This window comes from Bidens hawaiensis, unplaced genomic scaffold (assembly GCF_021521415.1).
Source record: "Bidens hawaiensis isolate Kalapana, Puna unplaced genomic scaffold, B.hawaiensis_p1.1 tig00059167_1, whole genome shotgun sequence".
Classification (NCBI taxonomy): Eukaryota; Viridiplantae; Streptophyta; class Magnoliopsida; order Asterales; family Asteraceae; genus Bidens; species Bidens hawaiensis.
In genome coordinates, this window is record NW_027500667.1 from 3,367 (window position 1) to 18,843 (window position 15,477).

General features: G+C 32.8%; 1 protein-coding gene across 1 annotated transcript; it reads right to left on the reverse strand.

The window, feature by feature from the left end:
- Nucleotides 1–9,717: 9,717 nt before the first annotated feature.
- Nucleotides 9,718–14,007, reverse strand: LOC143602564 (pre-mRNA cleavage factor Im 25 kDa subunit 2-like). Its single transcript, XM_077079626.1, has 7 exons — nucleotides 13,840–14,007; nucleotides 12,290–12,335; nucleotides 11,334–11,427; nucleotides 11,164–11,237; nucleotides 10,381–10,467; nucleotides 10,174–10,284; nucleotides 9,718–10,085 (listed from the first exon to the last, which is right to left on the reverse strand). Exons 1-7 carry the CDS (start codon nucleotides 13,956–13,958, stop codon nucleotides 10,014–10,016), a joined length of 603 nt encoding a protein of 200 aa, XP_076935741.1. The 5' UTR covers nucleotides 13,959–14,007; the 3' UTR covers nucleotides 9,718–10,013.
- Between the last annotated feature and the right edge of the window lie 1,470 nt (nucleotides 14,008–15,477).

Below are 15,477 nucleotides of genomic sequence, written 5' to 3' on the forward strand. Positions count from 1 at the left end.
CCAATTAAAAGAATAATATAGATAACTCGTCTAAAAATAATTTGCTTCTTTTAAATCCAAGTAAACTAAGACCCCACTATCATATGTTGTCTTCATGTTGCTACACCTACACAGATTGAAGTGTAACCTTCCGCAATTGGAATCAAATTCTCACCAGACAATGCATCAGCAAAAGTGGGTTCTGTGACATTCATCATAACAGGATACTCCCAAACACCCCAGTTCAGATCCCATTCTTGGTACATGATTGTGAACATATTGATCATTATAAGTTATACTTCCATGAGAAGAAGGCAAGCCGTATTTGTATGAACTCATGTGACCAATATGTGCACTCTGGATACAAATAAACCATAATAATAAGCATTTTTTGTTAACTAAGTACACAAGTTTTGCAACAAGACATGTAATGAATAATGAAACAACCTGACCATACATGTTAACATATTCAACAGCTATAAATAAAACTTTGTTTAAAAAAAATGCATGCTTTTTGATTAAAATAATGATTTTGTTATCCACCGTTAATTTAAGTCAAAATATGGCTTCTAGAAATTACTAACGTAAATGAAAATACTGTTTACAAAAAATAAAACATGGGAAAAAGTATTTAAAATAAGATTACTTTTTTTTCCCTTAAAGTATAAATTGATTTAAAGAAGGAATCCAGTTTTATTGAAATTGTGAATTCAGATTAAAAATTAACGGTATCCTCTTTGTGAATATATTTCATTATGCAAAATAGAATACTTCAAAAAAAAGATAGTTAATTACAATACTAAATAATCATTTTTTATTTGTGCTTATTTTATAATAATATTTGATATAGCTATCATTTTTAGAAAATTAATTCTCTTTAAAAAAATACAACGCCTTATATTTACTATACCTTCTTAAAGTCTTCACAATAAAATTCATATATTTACTATACCTTCTTAAAGTCTTCACAATAAAATTCATAGGATATGGTGTTCGACAATATTTGATATACAGTCTAATGAATGAGTGATGAGCATACATACTTTAAAAATTAGAAATAAGTAACAGTGCAAGTGCAAGATGTTTACGCATACATACAATAGTTGTAACTATTTCTCGATTTTTCATGGTCAAAGGCATTCGTGTCAAATAATATTAACCAGAACAAAATATTAACCAAAACCAACATTAGTGGTTGATGGTTATGCATACATACATAATCAGAAGTATAAACTACCATCGCAATATGGAATATTGAAAATATAACCGATTAAAAGTAAACGGCTGTAATATTATTTCTATTACTATTGTCTATCTTCAAACAATAAGAATTTTTTATTAATGGCAAACCGAATACCAACCGACACGTTATTTAATTTTCAGACATTTTCTACATCACCATCATGAATACCAGTATTAAAATAACCACAAACATATTAAAATAATCACGTACTTTTTTCTCTTGACAAATTTTCTTCATCCCATCTAATTTCCATTTTATAAACGAATATCTAACAAGAAGTGTTGATCAAAGTTACAACTAATTAAATGAGTACAAGGAAATGAAATAAAACACTAAAGGGGGATGAGGATTATTGTTCAACATGGGTCACTTAAAATAGATTGCGGGTCTTCCAAGAGAATCCGTCTGCTTCCAGGGTACAAAAACCGAAGCAGTTTGTTTGTCGAGAACGACCGAACACCCGACTTGGAACTTGAAACTTCAAATAAAGATTTAGAAATAGAAGCGTGACAAGCTTCACAAGTGTTTGTATTTTGTTGTAAGTTGATTTTGGAAGCATCCTTCTAAACAAGACTTCTATTGTTTATATAGTGGATGAGAGGCTTTTGAGTTGGATATAAGAAATAAGAATGAAATAAATAGTCATTAAACGTCTTTAGTGTCATTATTAGTTTAATCAATTCTAATCACAACTCCCGACCTTTCATATGCTGCATTTAGTGAAATTATTATATTAATAATTAATATTAATAATATAATAATAATATACATGAAGAACATGTAAGCCACAAAGGATACAACAGTAAATAGACAAAACATGATTATTTATAAACTTGTACAATACACTTGAAGAACGAAACGATGTAATGGCAAATTACTTTTTTCTGCCCTATTATGATATGACGTTTCTGCCCTCATGCTCTAATTGTGAATTTACCCTTTCGTCCATAACTCCTCCTTAATAATATAATATAGATATTTTTATTTCAATTTTTCAAAAATTTGTTTGCACTTTTAATACATCTAAACCGGATGGTTAAACCGTCATCAAAATCATACCATAACCTGAAACATTTATATTTCAAACCTACCAAACCAATTAAATTATCTGTGTATATATGACATGATCGATTTTAACGACTGGTTTTTGTTGGTTGTTAAAAATATAAACATTCCTCTAAACTCAGAACTTAAAAAAGCTTGATCTATTTTACACCACCACTCTTATGGCCATAGAAGTAAATTGGCCGGGGTAACTATATATCTTCTTTGAAAATGACAATTTGAACCCATACTTATCATGAGTTATTTCAATGGCCAGCATGTAGGGGACCTTGCCATGTTACCCTAAATTCATAGATATCATGACAACTACATCAATTTATTTTAAAGTTAAAATCAAGTACATATGTTTTATGTATTACCCTAAATTCATAGATATCATGACAAGTTGACAACTACACCAATTTATTTTAAGTAGATGTTCATAATTCATAAATAAGTATATTTTACAGTAACTTTTAAATCAACATTTTAATTTTATTGTCATAAATTACTTTTTTTTTTCTTTTGAAGAAAAGAGAGAATATATATAATATATGTTTAATATTTTAATGGTGAATAATGTCTTTTTTATTAACATTTAACACCAACTAAACTAAATTACTCTACACTTTAATATGTATAAGTTATATTAGATTAATTACATCATCTCTTACAATGAAGTAAAGAAATAGGCAAATCTAAAATACCAAGTATTTATGTTTTTGGAATCATTTATATAATTCAAATTGGATTGGTCACATTTGAATTGGTCACAGTGACTCGAATAGCTAATCGAATCTCAAGAGCCGGTAGGTCGGTAAAGAAAGAAGGCAAGTGATTACGACTTTCTATTTAACATGTTGTTATTCTTTAACTTTAAAGTTGTGTTCCCAAATTTTAATTAAAGAAAAAAAAATGAAAACTTTTAATAAGTTCCCTTCAAACTTTCCTTCCAATATGAATGGATTTGGAGGGAAAGTAAAACCCGTTCCTAATTTCTTTCAAATTCTTTGATTTCTTTCGTTTATTTCTAACTTGGAAACATTAAGTCAAATAACATATTTTTTTCCCCTCACTTTCTTTTCTCTCTTAAATTTCATTTCTTTTTCTTTCCTCTCGTTTATTAATCTTGAGAACATAGCGATCGTTTTATGTAAAACCCCCCATTCAGTATTGCTTTATTCTTTACCTTGTAAGTTGTAACTATACATGTAACACTAACGTTCATTTAGTTTATCAGACAGGTCATAACAATTTAATTACTTGTGAATATAATACTCCATTTTTCTAAAAATAAATCTCCCCTTTTTAACTTTTTGTCTATATTTGGCATTTGAATAGTAGGACGCAAGTCAATGAAGTCATACAAAGTTACAAACAAATATACTTTCAAAGGTGGGACCCGCAAGAAGATTTTAATGTGGTCAAAGAGTCAAACCGATCATTATTGTATGTCCATGAGGACTATGTCCCTATATAGAGTATATAATATTCGTAGCATGTTTTCTTGCCTCCCAAATTTTATGATAGCAAATTAAATAAACAATAAAGTAGCACTTCTTTGTAAATAGCAACATTTATATATCATAACCGTAGCAACAAGCAGCTAATGCAATTATGCAGGGACAAAGATACCATATTTCTTAGCTAGTCCGTCAATTCTACAAATGTCTAAAATGATCACTTTAAGAACGGTCAACCGGTAGTTTATATCTGTCGTCCGACGATTTATGTAATCTTGAAACGTGTTCTCAAAACAACAAGATTTGTCATATATATCTTACCGATCTATTATGTTGGCCGACTGATGAATTCTATCAGCCGATTGATCTAATCCGTCGGCCAACTGATCTATTCGGTCGGATATTTCTGAAACTGATTAATTTTTAAATCAAAGGGTCGACGGAATAGATCAATCAACCAACATAATAGATTAGTAAGATGGCAAATCTTGTTGTTTTGAGGACAAGTTTCAAGATCTTGTTGGTTTCATAAATCGCCGGACTGTAGATTTAAACGGTCGGTCTAACCGTTCTTGGAATGGTCATCTTGGGTATTTGTATAGTTAGGGGGATAGTTAAGAAATATGGTTGGTCAAATAGACTATTTTAGTCATTTCCGATACTGGATTAGTATTTTGAGAATGTGAAATTCTTAAGTTTACTATTCATAATGTTTTAATGACTTATGTTGTCTTGGATTAGGGATCTACATATGTAGCCTTATTGAAGGCAATAGCATTACGAGCTAACCAAGTTGACCAGCGCGTAGAATACATAATTGCGAACCGTAGATTTTTTTCCGTCTTTACACGGTAAGGCCAATGTATAACCAGCCAAGAGATGATTTACGGATGGGCTTTGAGAGAAAGCAGTTTCACTCGACAAAGACGCACGCCTCTTTAAGCAAGAATACACGATTCGAAGATTTAATAAGTAATGCAAAAGTGAAACAATATGGAATGTATACTTCACTAATAACTAAGTGGATATAGGGATTCTATTTTGTATGAGATGCCACATAGAACAAACCACTTTAAAGGGATCCGTTTCAGAACAAAGTGGTATTGTGGAAGTGGCAACACACAATGCACAAACGATTAAACACGTAGAAAACCATAAAAATATAAACGATAAACACGGCATAAGAATTTTGTGTGGTTTAATCCTAGCGGGACCTAAATCTACAAGCTGCAACTAAGTTATCATTGCTTAGGTGTTGATTACAATTACATACCACATATATAAACAGAGTTGGACTAGGGTAAATAACTTAGTCAACAAGGAATAATAAACGGGATTTTATTAAATAATTAAACCCGGCCCAATGCTCTATCTTGTCGTCTCAAACCGAAAGTCCAAAAGCCTTCACAAATCCTAACAATTTAACCCGAGAATGTTATTGCCGTGTTCATTGGGCTCAATGAGTTGGACATTCGCTGCCTTGGGGATTGGACTAAGAACGAATGTGTAGGAAGCAAATTCTTCAATTAAATGAACAGAGCAAAAGCAAGCAAGTATTGACGGGTTTTATGAGTTTTTCGGTATTAGATTTTTGTCATGATTAAAAAAAATTTATAACTAAAAGATAAGTATGCTCATGGATTCCCATGAGAAGCAACTAAAGTTTACATCACGCATAGATTTCTTCACGGAATGTCCAATTAACCATTTTCAAAGTCAAGAATAAAGGTGACATGAGAAGAAAATAATTATATAAAAATTAGAATACAAGTACCCAATTTAAACATGATGAAAGTAATTATGTGTTAATCGTTATGAACATGTTAGGACAATTTAACTCATATAGTCATAAATCACAATATACGTGAATCACGCCATGGTTAGTTTGGTACCCGCCACTGGTGAATCGCGCCAAGGTGTATAATAAAATTAATGTTGATAAAGTTAAATTATAAAAGTATCACTACAATGTATGCACGCCACTGGTAGTCTGGTATCCGTCACACGACTTATAAAGTGCAATTAGTTTTGATGACACTAACTGAACGAGCATTTAGTTTTGACGATTCCAGTTAAACGGGTGTTTGGTTTTGAAAATTCTAGTTAAGTGATGTTTCGTTTTGAGATTCTAGTTAACTTGGGTGTAATGACGTGTGAGGCTCCAAATGGTCTAATAAATGATATCATTCAAATTCTAGAGGTATATATGAAATTGTTTATCGTGATAAAGTTTGAATGATGTAACTATACGTTGTAAAATTCTATTAACTTACTTTATATTTTTGAATAAATATTAGATGAACACAATAACTACTTTACGCTAGTTTCTATTTTAGCTAACATCTTGCTACCAAATTTTGAACAGTAACTTGAACACTCTCAACTCTACTCCTATAGCTTATTATAACAATTACGATAACACCTTAGCACCACTAGACTAAACGCCGAATGGTAATTCTAGAGCTTTTATAAGAAAATATTCTTAATTCCCTGTGCTATAATCTTACAACATGATCTTGGATTTATCCATAATTTTGTTGTATTTTAGCCCAAACTTTCCCTAGTGTAAAAATATGCTAAATCATCATCATCATCGTATTCAGTATATCCCACCAATAGCAAAACTATGGTAGGGTCTGAGGAGGATAAGATGACAGCCTTACCTCTACTCCATGGGGATAGAAAAGCTGCTTCCGGTGAGACCCCCGGCTCTATACTAGTTTTGCATCAAGCCTTAGACATAATGCACATAGCACTCAATCATCGGGACGCTGGCTGATTGGTGCATGTACCCTTAGAGATGTTCAAAACGGTTTGGGACTAGGAACCGGAACCGGTTCCTAACCGGTTCCTATATTCAAAACCCCATTTTAAACCGGTTCCAGACTTGAACCGGTTAGGGAACCGAACCGGTTCTCCCACCCTCGGACCCCTAACCTATCTAACCGGTTCCTAACCCGGTTACAGTGTAAAAAAAATTTTTTTTTTTTTTGTTTTTCGTTTGCGATTTGGATTCTAAACTACGATTCGTATTTGTATAACATGAAAAATAAAAAAAACAATTAACATAAAATTCATTTTATTTACTTTAAGAAGTTAAAAAAAAAGGTTACATGTTTTAAAATCTTCAAAAACAAACTAACAAAACATTAAACTTATAAATATAAAGTTGTGACATATTATTTCTAGAAAAGCCTTCTTGTTCGTCGTAATTATTGAGCGGCGACTTCTTCCTCGGAATTACTTGTAGAAATGCCTTCTTGTTCGTCGTGCACTCGAACATCAAGTGGTGTTTCATCTTCGAGAGTGGTTACGTGTTGAATACGATCGATTGAGTCCAAGTGATCCTTTAAGCAAATGCACATCTCCACCGACTCCGAATTTAGTCTTGTTCTTCTCACCGATATTACCCTGCCACTAAGAGAAAAAGCGGATTCCGAAACTACCGTAGAAGCTTGGACGGTTAGTAAATCACGGGCCATGGTGGCAAGAATCGGAAACTCGGTTTCCTTTACCTTCCACCAAGCCAAAACATCAAAAGTGCCATATTCCTCTTCGGATAAACCGGTAGAGTAATCATTTGCACTATACCTTCCTAGTTCGCTTGAAGGGGTGTTACCCCTTTGTTTTTTAGCCGTTACGTTGCGAACGGTGTTCATAAGGCTAATCATGGGATCTCGTACTCTAGTAGCACTTGAACTTGATGAAGACCCCCCCGGCATAGACATGTGTATGTTTGACCCATATTTATTTAAATAAAAGTCATACATAAATTTAAAATTCAAGTTAAAATAATTTTTTGCCTCTGTTGAAAAGTTTGGGTCAACTTCATGCATATCTAAGGCTAAAAAAATTTCGTCTATCACACATTCAACCCCCGTAACATTTAACATTGGGTTTAAAGCGGCGGCGCAAGTAAAAACCGGTGGCAATTCAAGAAAGTATTTTTTTAATTTAAACTTCATTGGTAATATGATGTTTGAAAACATTGGACTTTTATTTTCAAATTCTTTAAGATTGTTAACCATTAAAAATAACTCCGAAAGAACCAAGGGACTTGTCGGATAATACGTTCCCGATAGTTTCGTAGTTGATGTTTTAAAAACTTCAAGAAAAGTCGATAAGTCATTGATAATTTCCCATTTCTCATTTGAAAAGGGGATTGCCAAATCATTCTCGGCAAGACTAGAATGAAACATTTGTAAAGTTTCTCTTTGTTCCAAAGCACTTTGAAACATTATGCAAGTGGAATTCCATCGATGAGGTACATCCCAATTAGCTCCCAAAGCTTTTCTTCCCGTATCTTTACAAAATTTTCTATATTCCATTTGTCTTTTTTTACTTTTCTTAAAAACTTCATGTATCATTAGTCTAAAATCGTTTATAACCGATGTAACCTCATCCGAAGCAAGTCCGTCTTGCACGATTAAATTAATGACATGTACAATACACCTTGAGTGAAAAAATACACCATTGCAAATCGGCGTATATTTTAATTTTAATTTATCAACCGCCGATGTATTATTCGACGCGTTATCAAATGCCATTGAAAATATTTTATTTTCTAGTTTATAAGTTTTTATAACATAATCTAAAATTTCAAACAAATTATCTCCCGTATGTGGATACTCAAAGAGTTCGAAAGCAATGGTGCGTTTCATCATTTCCCACGATGACGGGTCTACCCAATGAGTGGTGACACAAAGATAAGATTCGGGTAGACCATGTGGAGCCGACCAAACATCACTAGTTAAGTTTATTCCCGTATTTATATTTTCAAAATATGCAATTAGTACCTTTTTGGCCTTCTTCCACAATTTTAAACAATAACGTTTAAGAGTATGACGACTTACGTGAGTGTATTGTGGTTGAAGCGTATCTCGAATCATGGCGGTTAAGCGAGGGTTGTCGAAGTGGCTAAACGGCAAAGCTTCTTGAATCACAAACTTCGCCATACGATCTTGAACTCGATCAATTTGGTATGTAAATATTCCGCCTTCACTATCCATTTGCGTTTGTTGCGAATCGACGTTCTTTTTCAACGCCTTGCAATACGGTTTTTCGATGTGTTTCTTCAAATTTGAATTCGAAAGTGGGTTTAAATAAACCCCACAAAACTTGCACCGAGCCTTCAATGAATGGTCACTCAATTCAACCAAATCCTAATTGCACCAAATCTCTTGATTACGATTATGAGGTACAATACGAACGAAACTTGGTTCGGCGTTGGAACCTTGACCAACCGATGATTGTGAGGCAGCCATAACAACAAATATGAATATAGAATAAGAGAAAACAAGGGATTAGAGAACTCAAAACGTTGTAATAGCGTTTTTTTGTATTTTTTTGCGTACGGGTTTGCGTTTTGAGTGTTGTGATGAACCCATGACACCAAATACCTATTTATACTAGTAGTGGGGTGCTTGGGGGAGCCAAAAAAACGGCTATTTTTGACCCCAACGGTCAAAAAACGGCCAAAAAAACGATTTCCAACGGCTATAATCGATCCAACGGCTAGAACCGGTTCCTAACCGGTTCCGGATGGTTCGGTTCCAGAACCGGTTCCGGTTCGGTTCCGGTTCCTACCCGCCCCCACTCAGAAATGCAAGAACCGGTCACGGATCATCAGGTTGAATCAGATAGGGTCCGGTTCCTACAAAAAACGGGTAGGAACCGGCTCGGGTCCACCGGTTCGGTTCCAGGAACCAGTTTCGTTGATCAACCCTATGTACCCTTGTCTTTCGACTACCAACGCCACCACATGATGCCTGATTAACCTTCCATCACTTTTAACGTTATTTTCACGAGATTAGTAAAATAACGTCAAAATTAGTACAATTTACTTTTGTCCACCCAAGGTTCACACATATACATTATATGCGCGCACCGCAAGCAGGGCACATAAAAATATGCTAAATAAATAATAATAATAATAATAACCATTTTAAAATAAAACAATTATCTTATTTATTGTCGTCCAATCATTTTGATCATAGATGGAATGGAATGAGAAAAACATAGTTGCTTATGTCACAAATAAAATACAACTAAAAATAGCCCAACCAAAAAACAATGTATAACAGGTTAAGTAAATAAAATACAAATCAAAATAGTCAATAGGCTGAACTTAGCCATCTCTACCACAAACAAGTACAACATACTGCCAAAGTTAAAAACTAAATTTAACCTTCAAATCAAGTTCTGTAAATAAGATGACTTTAATAGAAGTTTGTTACCAAAATCTAAACTTTTGAACCCAAATGCTTGAATCTGTTGACGCATATTCATGAGGAAATCATGTTGAACTGAAATCTCGAGAGCTGTTGAGGAATGGTTGAAATTACCGGTCCATACCTCTGGACATAAATAAAATAGACCATATATTAACATTAAAAATTTTAATAATAATGTTACCCGTCTACAAAATCTTGTAATAATATTTACCTGAACATTATCATACAGCTCAAAGAGTGGTACAGCAAGAAGTTTGAGATTTTTGGGCACGGCGAAGTACTCTCTTTCCGATAAGTGTACGACATAAAGTTTCTTGCATTCCTGAATTTGGAAAAAAAGGCATTGAAATTTGAAAGAGGCCTGTTTAATATAATACTGTAAGATTTATGCGTAGATAAATTAACAAAGATCCTTAACCTTGGGTTTTGAGATGTGTGGAGGGCAATATGGGTACATGATAGTTTCAAAGTTTGGCCTCCACCATACAGCCACGCACTCCCCAATCTGCAAAATCACGACCCAATGTAAAATGGACATATAATTAACAAAAATATTATGATAATATCAACAACTTGAGGGGAGGCAAGACTTTCTGTAAACATTGTAGTCACATGTTTGCAGTATTACCATCAGTGATATATGAAATCAACTCGCTAAAAAGCTCGAATCGACCATGGCTTAAACGAGCTCGAACTAAAACACAAGCCTTAAAAGAAGCTCATTTAGGAAACAAACTTGAGTAAACTCACAAAACCTATTATTTATATATATTTAAGATTTTTAGTTTACAATCTAACATATTAAAAAAACTATTATTACTATTATTATACCTAAATATAGGATCAAATGACAAAATATATTTTATTGTAGATATATATAGATACTAAAATCAAAAACATAAATATATGAATTCAGAAATAGAGCTTGAAATGAGGCAAGCTTGAGCTCTTGTAAGTTAACCGAGCCAAGCTCGAGTCCTCAAGATCACAAGAGCTCGAGTTCAGCTTGTTTACACCCCTAAGTTTACCATTTCATCAGGTTTCACTCAAATCATGAAAAAGAAAACGATAACATTGCCTCACTTCATTGCATTTAGGTTATGATAATGGTTCACAAATCTTGGGCTTCCGCTTGCAAAATTAAATATATTTTTTTCATAACGAGAACAGGAGAACAAAAAATTCAGTAAAACTAACAAACCTGCCAGTTAGGTTGCATATTAGGAGAATTAGCAGCAAGTTTGCTTGACAATTTTCTTCTCAACCCTTCAATTTCTGCAAAATAATAATTGGAAATAAATATACACGAGTCAATTTCGCATCAATAGATTTATATATGATGGTCAAAGATAATTGAGTGAAATGTAATACCGTTTTCTCCAGGCTTCAGTCGACCGCCAGGAAGTTTACAGAACGTGTTCCCGATTTGCAGAAGTAGGATATGCGGATGATTATGCTCTTGCACCTGCAAGTTCATTAAACAATTTTGAATCAAGAGTTACATATATAAAATCATACAAAGATTTATATAATGTTGTGTACAAAACAGCAAGTTCATTAGCCTAATGAAAATGGAAAAAATATCACCATAATACTTGGCAATTTTTGTTCCATATTATTCATTCATATAATGTAGAGGTGTGCAAGAAACCAAAATAACCGAGCCGTAACCAGAATAACTGACATAACAGAACCAAAATAATCAAACCCAATAAAAAAACCAACAGTTTGGGATTATGCTTTTGGAAACCGATTTTTCAGTTTGGTTTCGGTTTTGCAACCAACCAAAAACCAAAAAAACTGAACCGGACCGATTTGAACTGAAAAATCAATTATAAGTACTTTAAAGGTGTAGCCCAAAACTTTAGGGCCAAATGTGTAACAATCAATTAATAATTAATTAACAGAACACACTATGCCAAAAGTTTCAGCCCAAATTCATTATTTTGGGCCTTTTTGCCCAAAATTTTCAAGCCCAAATGATAAAACCAAAAAGACCAAAACCAAACCATAGTAAAAACCGAAAAAAATACAAAACTGAACGGTTTTCAAAACCCTAAAAGCCAAATTTTCGGATTTTGGATCAGTTTGAGACGAAAACCCACCCATGGACACCCCATAAAATGTGTAGTGTTCTTTTTCTCTTTTACTTTTAGCATTTTGCAAACAATGACTAAAAGTCAATCACTCGAAAACTAGAAGTAACTTCTACTCACGGTCTGTCAGTCAACAAATCAAACCATTTATCCCGCACTAAACAGAGGAATGATAAACACAAAGATAATAAAAAAATACATTAAAATGCACAATCATAAGTCATAACTTACCAGTAAGATTGCTTCAACACTGGTCCTCATACCTTCCTTCATATAGCTGCATAACCAAATTGTTTATTCACTTCATCAACTATATGCAACCGATATAATAACAAAGAAATCACGTAGCCTACGGTTTATAACTTTAATCATGAGTTACATGTTATAACAATTTTCAACTCTAATATCTATATGAATATCATGATTCACGAAGACAAAAAAATCATGAAATTCAAACATAATTTGTTCTTCCTTTGTTTTTCTTAAACGAAAACTTTTCACTTTTAGTATTTTGAATTTTGATCCTCCGGTAGATACGTTATACGTAGAACTAAATATCAATGTTCAAAGTCCAAACCTTGTCTATTTCTTTGTAATAGTTGGAGGATGTTTCAATGTGCATCTAAGTGATTACTGCTATATGAAGTCTTAACTATAAGTGATAATATTTTGGTAAAAAGTTACTTAGATTTTGAGGTTTGAGTTTCTGATTATCAGACAATATAGGGTGGCAATTTCTGACACAACACGAAAATAATCAGGTTTTGAGTTGGCAGGCAATCATGCATGTCTGATCCCTTTAAAAAACGATTCGGGTTTGGTTGTCATGCAACCTGTAAAGCTCGTTTAATTAAACTTGTTGACCCCCTAACCTGTTTATGACCTGTTTAATCCATTTTTTACAACCAATCAATCCAATTAACACGTTTACAACTTGCTCATTACCCACCAACCCGTGAACCCATTTGACAAGCTTAGATAAATGAGCTAAACGGGTCGTGTCCAGGTTACATGATTTAAGTGTGTAGGGATTAGGGTTGATGTTTTTTACACGAATAAAAATATGGGTTATGTTCGGATTCAACATTTTAACCCCCAACTCGACACGATTGATACCCCCTAGGTTAAAATAATAATCAAATATCTAATTTTGACCCTTAAAGACACTGTAATCACATTCAACACACGCGCCCAGAAACCCCTGAAATATCATATCCCTGTTTAAATTAATTTTGCTAAAAGTAGCATAACCAATCCCTAGATAAATTCAAAAACCCCTAAATAGTTTAAAAAAGAAAGAACACCCGAACAGCAAATACTCAAAAACAGAGTCTAGGGTTTCTTTCCACACTTCTTCAATTAACCAAAACGAGCACACAATCACAAAGAAACACATTAACGAAACATGATAATAAACAAAAATTTATTATTTGGTTATTTAATTTACGAGTGAAGATGCATATGTTTCAAATGTCTTTTTTTTTTTTTTTTTTTTTGTTTCTTAGATTTATTATTTGGTTATTTTAACAAACCGTGGTTGTAAAAATCACACCTGCACTAGTCACCGGTTAATCGTTAAATAGTCAAAATCAATCAAAACTAAAAAAATGATATATAAAATTGGGTGTATATATGATAAAGTACATATCAACCCGAATAATCGTTAACCCAACCTTGAGAAATTTGGGTCGGGTTTCAGTTCTAGATTCAAAAGGATGAAACCCTTAATTTAACCCAATAACAATATCACATCACATATATTCATTAACAAAAAGGCGTACTTGAGTTTCATACGAGCAAGACGATCAGCAACAGAGGTGTCTTTCTCCATTTTGGGTTCTTTGGTGCCGAAAGAGTAGCTTGATAAAGGGTATGTTTTTACCACTGACGTATTCACCATCTCTCGTTCGATCAAACCCTTGATTTCCAGGTCTAGGGTTACACACTTTCTCTCTAATTTTGTTTTGTTTGGAGGAGTCAAAATGAAATTAATAGGGACAATATTATTAAGGGTGGGTTAAATCGTGTCGGGTTTTTGGGTTGACTCGTTGATAGGTTTTAGGGTCGGCGGTTGGCGTGTTAAAATTTTTTAACCCAAACTTGACCCATATATTTTTTCGTGTCGTGTTTCGGGTCACCCATTTTACGTTTATTTACGAATATGAGTAATACTTAGTGGCTTAATAATTACCTAAACAATCAATTACTCTTATTCATATAAAATAATTTAATAATTTGTGATAGATATAATTATTTTTGTGTATATATCTATTATTCCTAATTAACAAACTTAGGTTCACATGTTTTGCTTAAGATAAAAACAAACGAATGGAAATGATAAGAGAATAGACTGTTATAACTAATAAAATAAAAATACTAGAAGAGAAGAGTGGATAAAAAATTAAAAAACATATGAAAACGTTAATTAGTTTGGTTGAGTTATAATAAGAAGATTAGTTTTTGTAAGAAGAATATGAAGTAATCTTATCCATTCATTTTAGATTTAAATGGTTGAGATTAAATTAGAGATAAAATCAATTGTAAAACAAAGGTAATGGCATAATAGAGATAACACATTTGTTGACTTTCTCTCTCCACATGCAAGGCACATGTCAAATTCCCTCATCATTTTAAAACATCCATAACTTTTTTATACGACATTTTTTTTAAAAACAATGTCACCTTAATAACGAGTGTTTTTTTTATCTTTTATATGAGTACCATATTGCTATATAAAAATAAAAAAAATTATGGGTTTTTTACAAATTGTGTTTTACCAAAATTATGTTTTACAAAATTGTGTTATACAATTATGTTTTATTTTTCATAGTGTTTTTTACATTGTGTTATTTAATTGTGTTTTTCATTGTGTTTTTATTTTCATAGTTTTTTTCATTGTGTCTTTTACATTGTGTTTTTCATAGTGTTTTATTTTCCGGTGTTTCCGAAGACTTTTCCGGCAAAGTCGTGGTGGTGGGCGGTGGTGATTGTAGGAGATTAGTGAAAATTTAAGTGGGTTTTAATTAAATGGGTTTTTGAAATTTAATTAATTAGTTTTCAAGTTTCAAGTAGTAGATTAAAATACCATCATTCCTAACCTTCTTAGGAAAATCAAACTTCTTATTTGATATTTTCTCATGTTAATAAATATATGAAAAATTATAAATCAAAGTATTTAACCCTGTAATTAACATTTCTTATCTTTAAAATCAAAATAGCAACCTCTCTAAAATTGTTAAACGGGTTAACAGGTCAACCCAAACGGGTCGAGTTCGGGTTGACATGTTCAAGATAACCGGCCGTGTCAGCCGATCCAAAACCTATATTTTTTCGTGTCGGGTTTCGGGTCGTGTCAAGAATTGACAAACCTATACAATATAATATAGACACGTAAAATAAAATGTTATATGCCAAAGTTA

Coding starts and splice junctions, on each gene's coding strand:
- LOC143602564 (XM_077079626.1), bottom strand. CDS start 13,958: ATGGTGAATACGTCAGTGGTAAAAACATACCCTTTATCAAGCTACTCT. Junction 11,428..12,289: donor GTGTTGAAGCAATCTTACTG/GTAAGTTATGAC, acceptor ATGAACTTGCAG/GTGCAAGAGCATAATCATCC. Junction 11,238..11,333: donor ACTGAAGCCTGGAGAAAACG/GTATTACATTTC, acceptor ATTATTTTGCAG/AAATTGAAGGGTTGAGAAGA.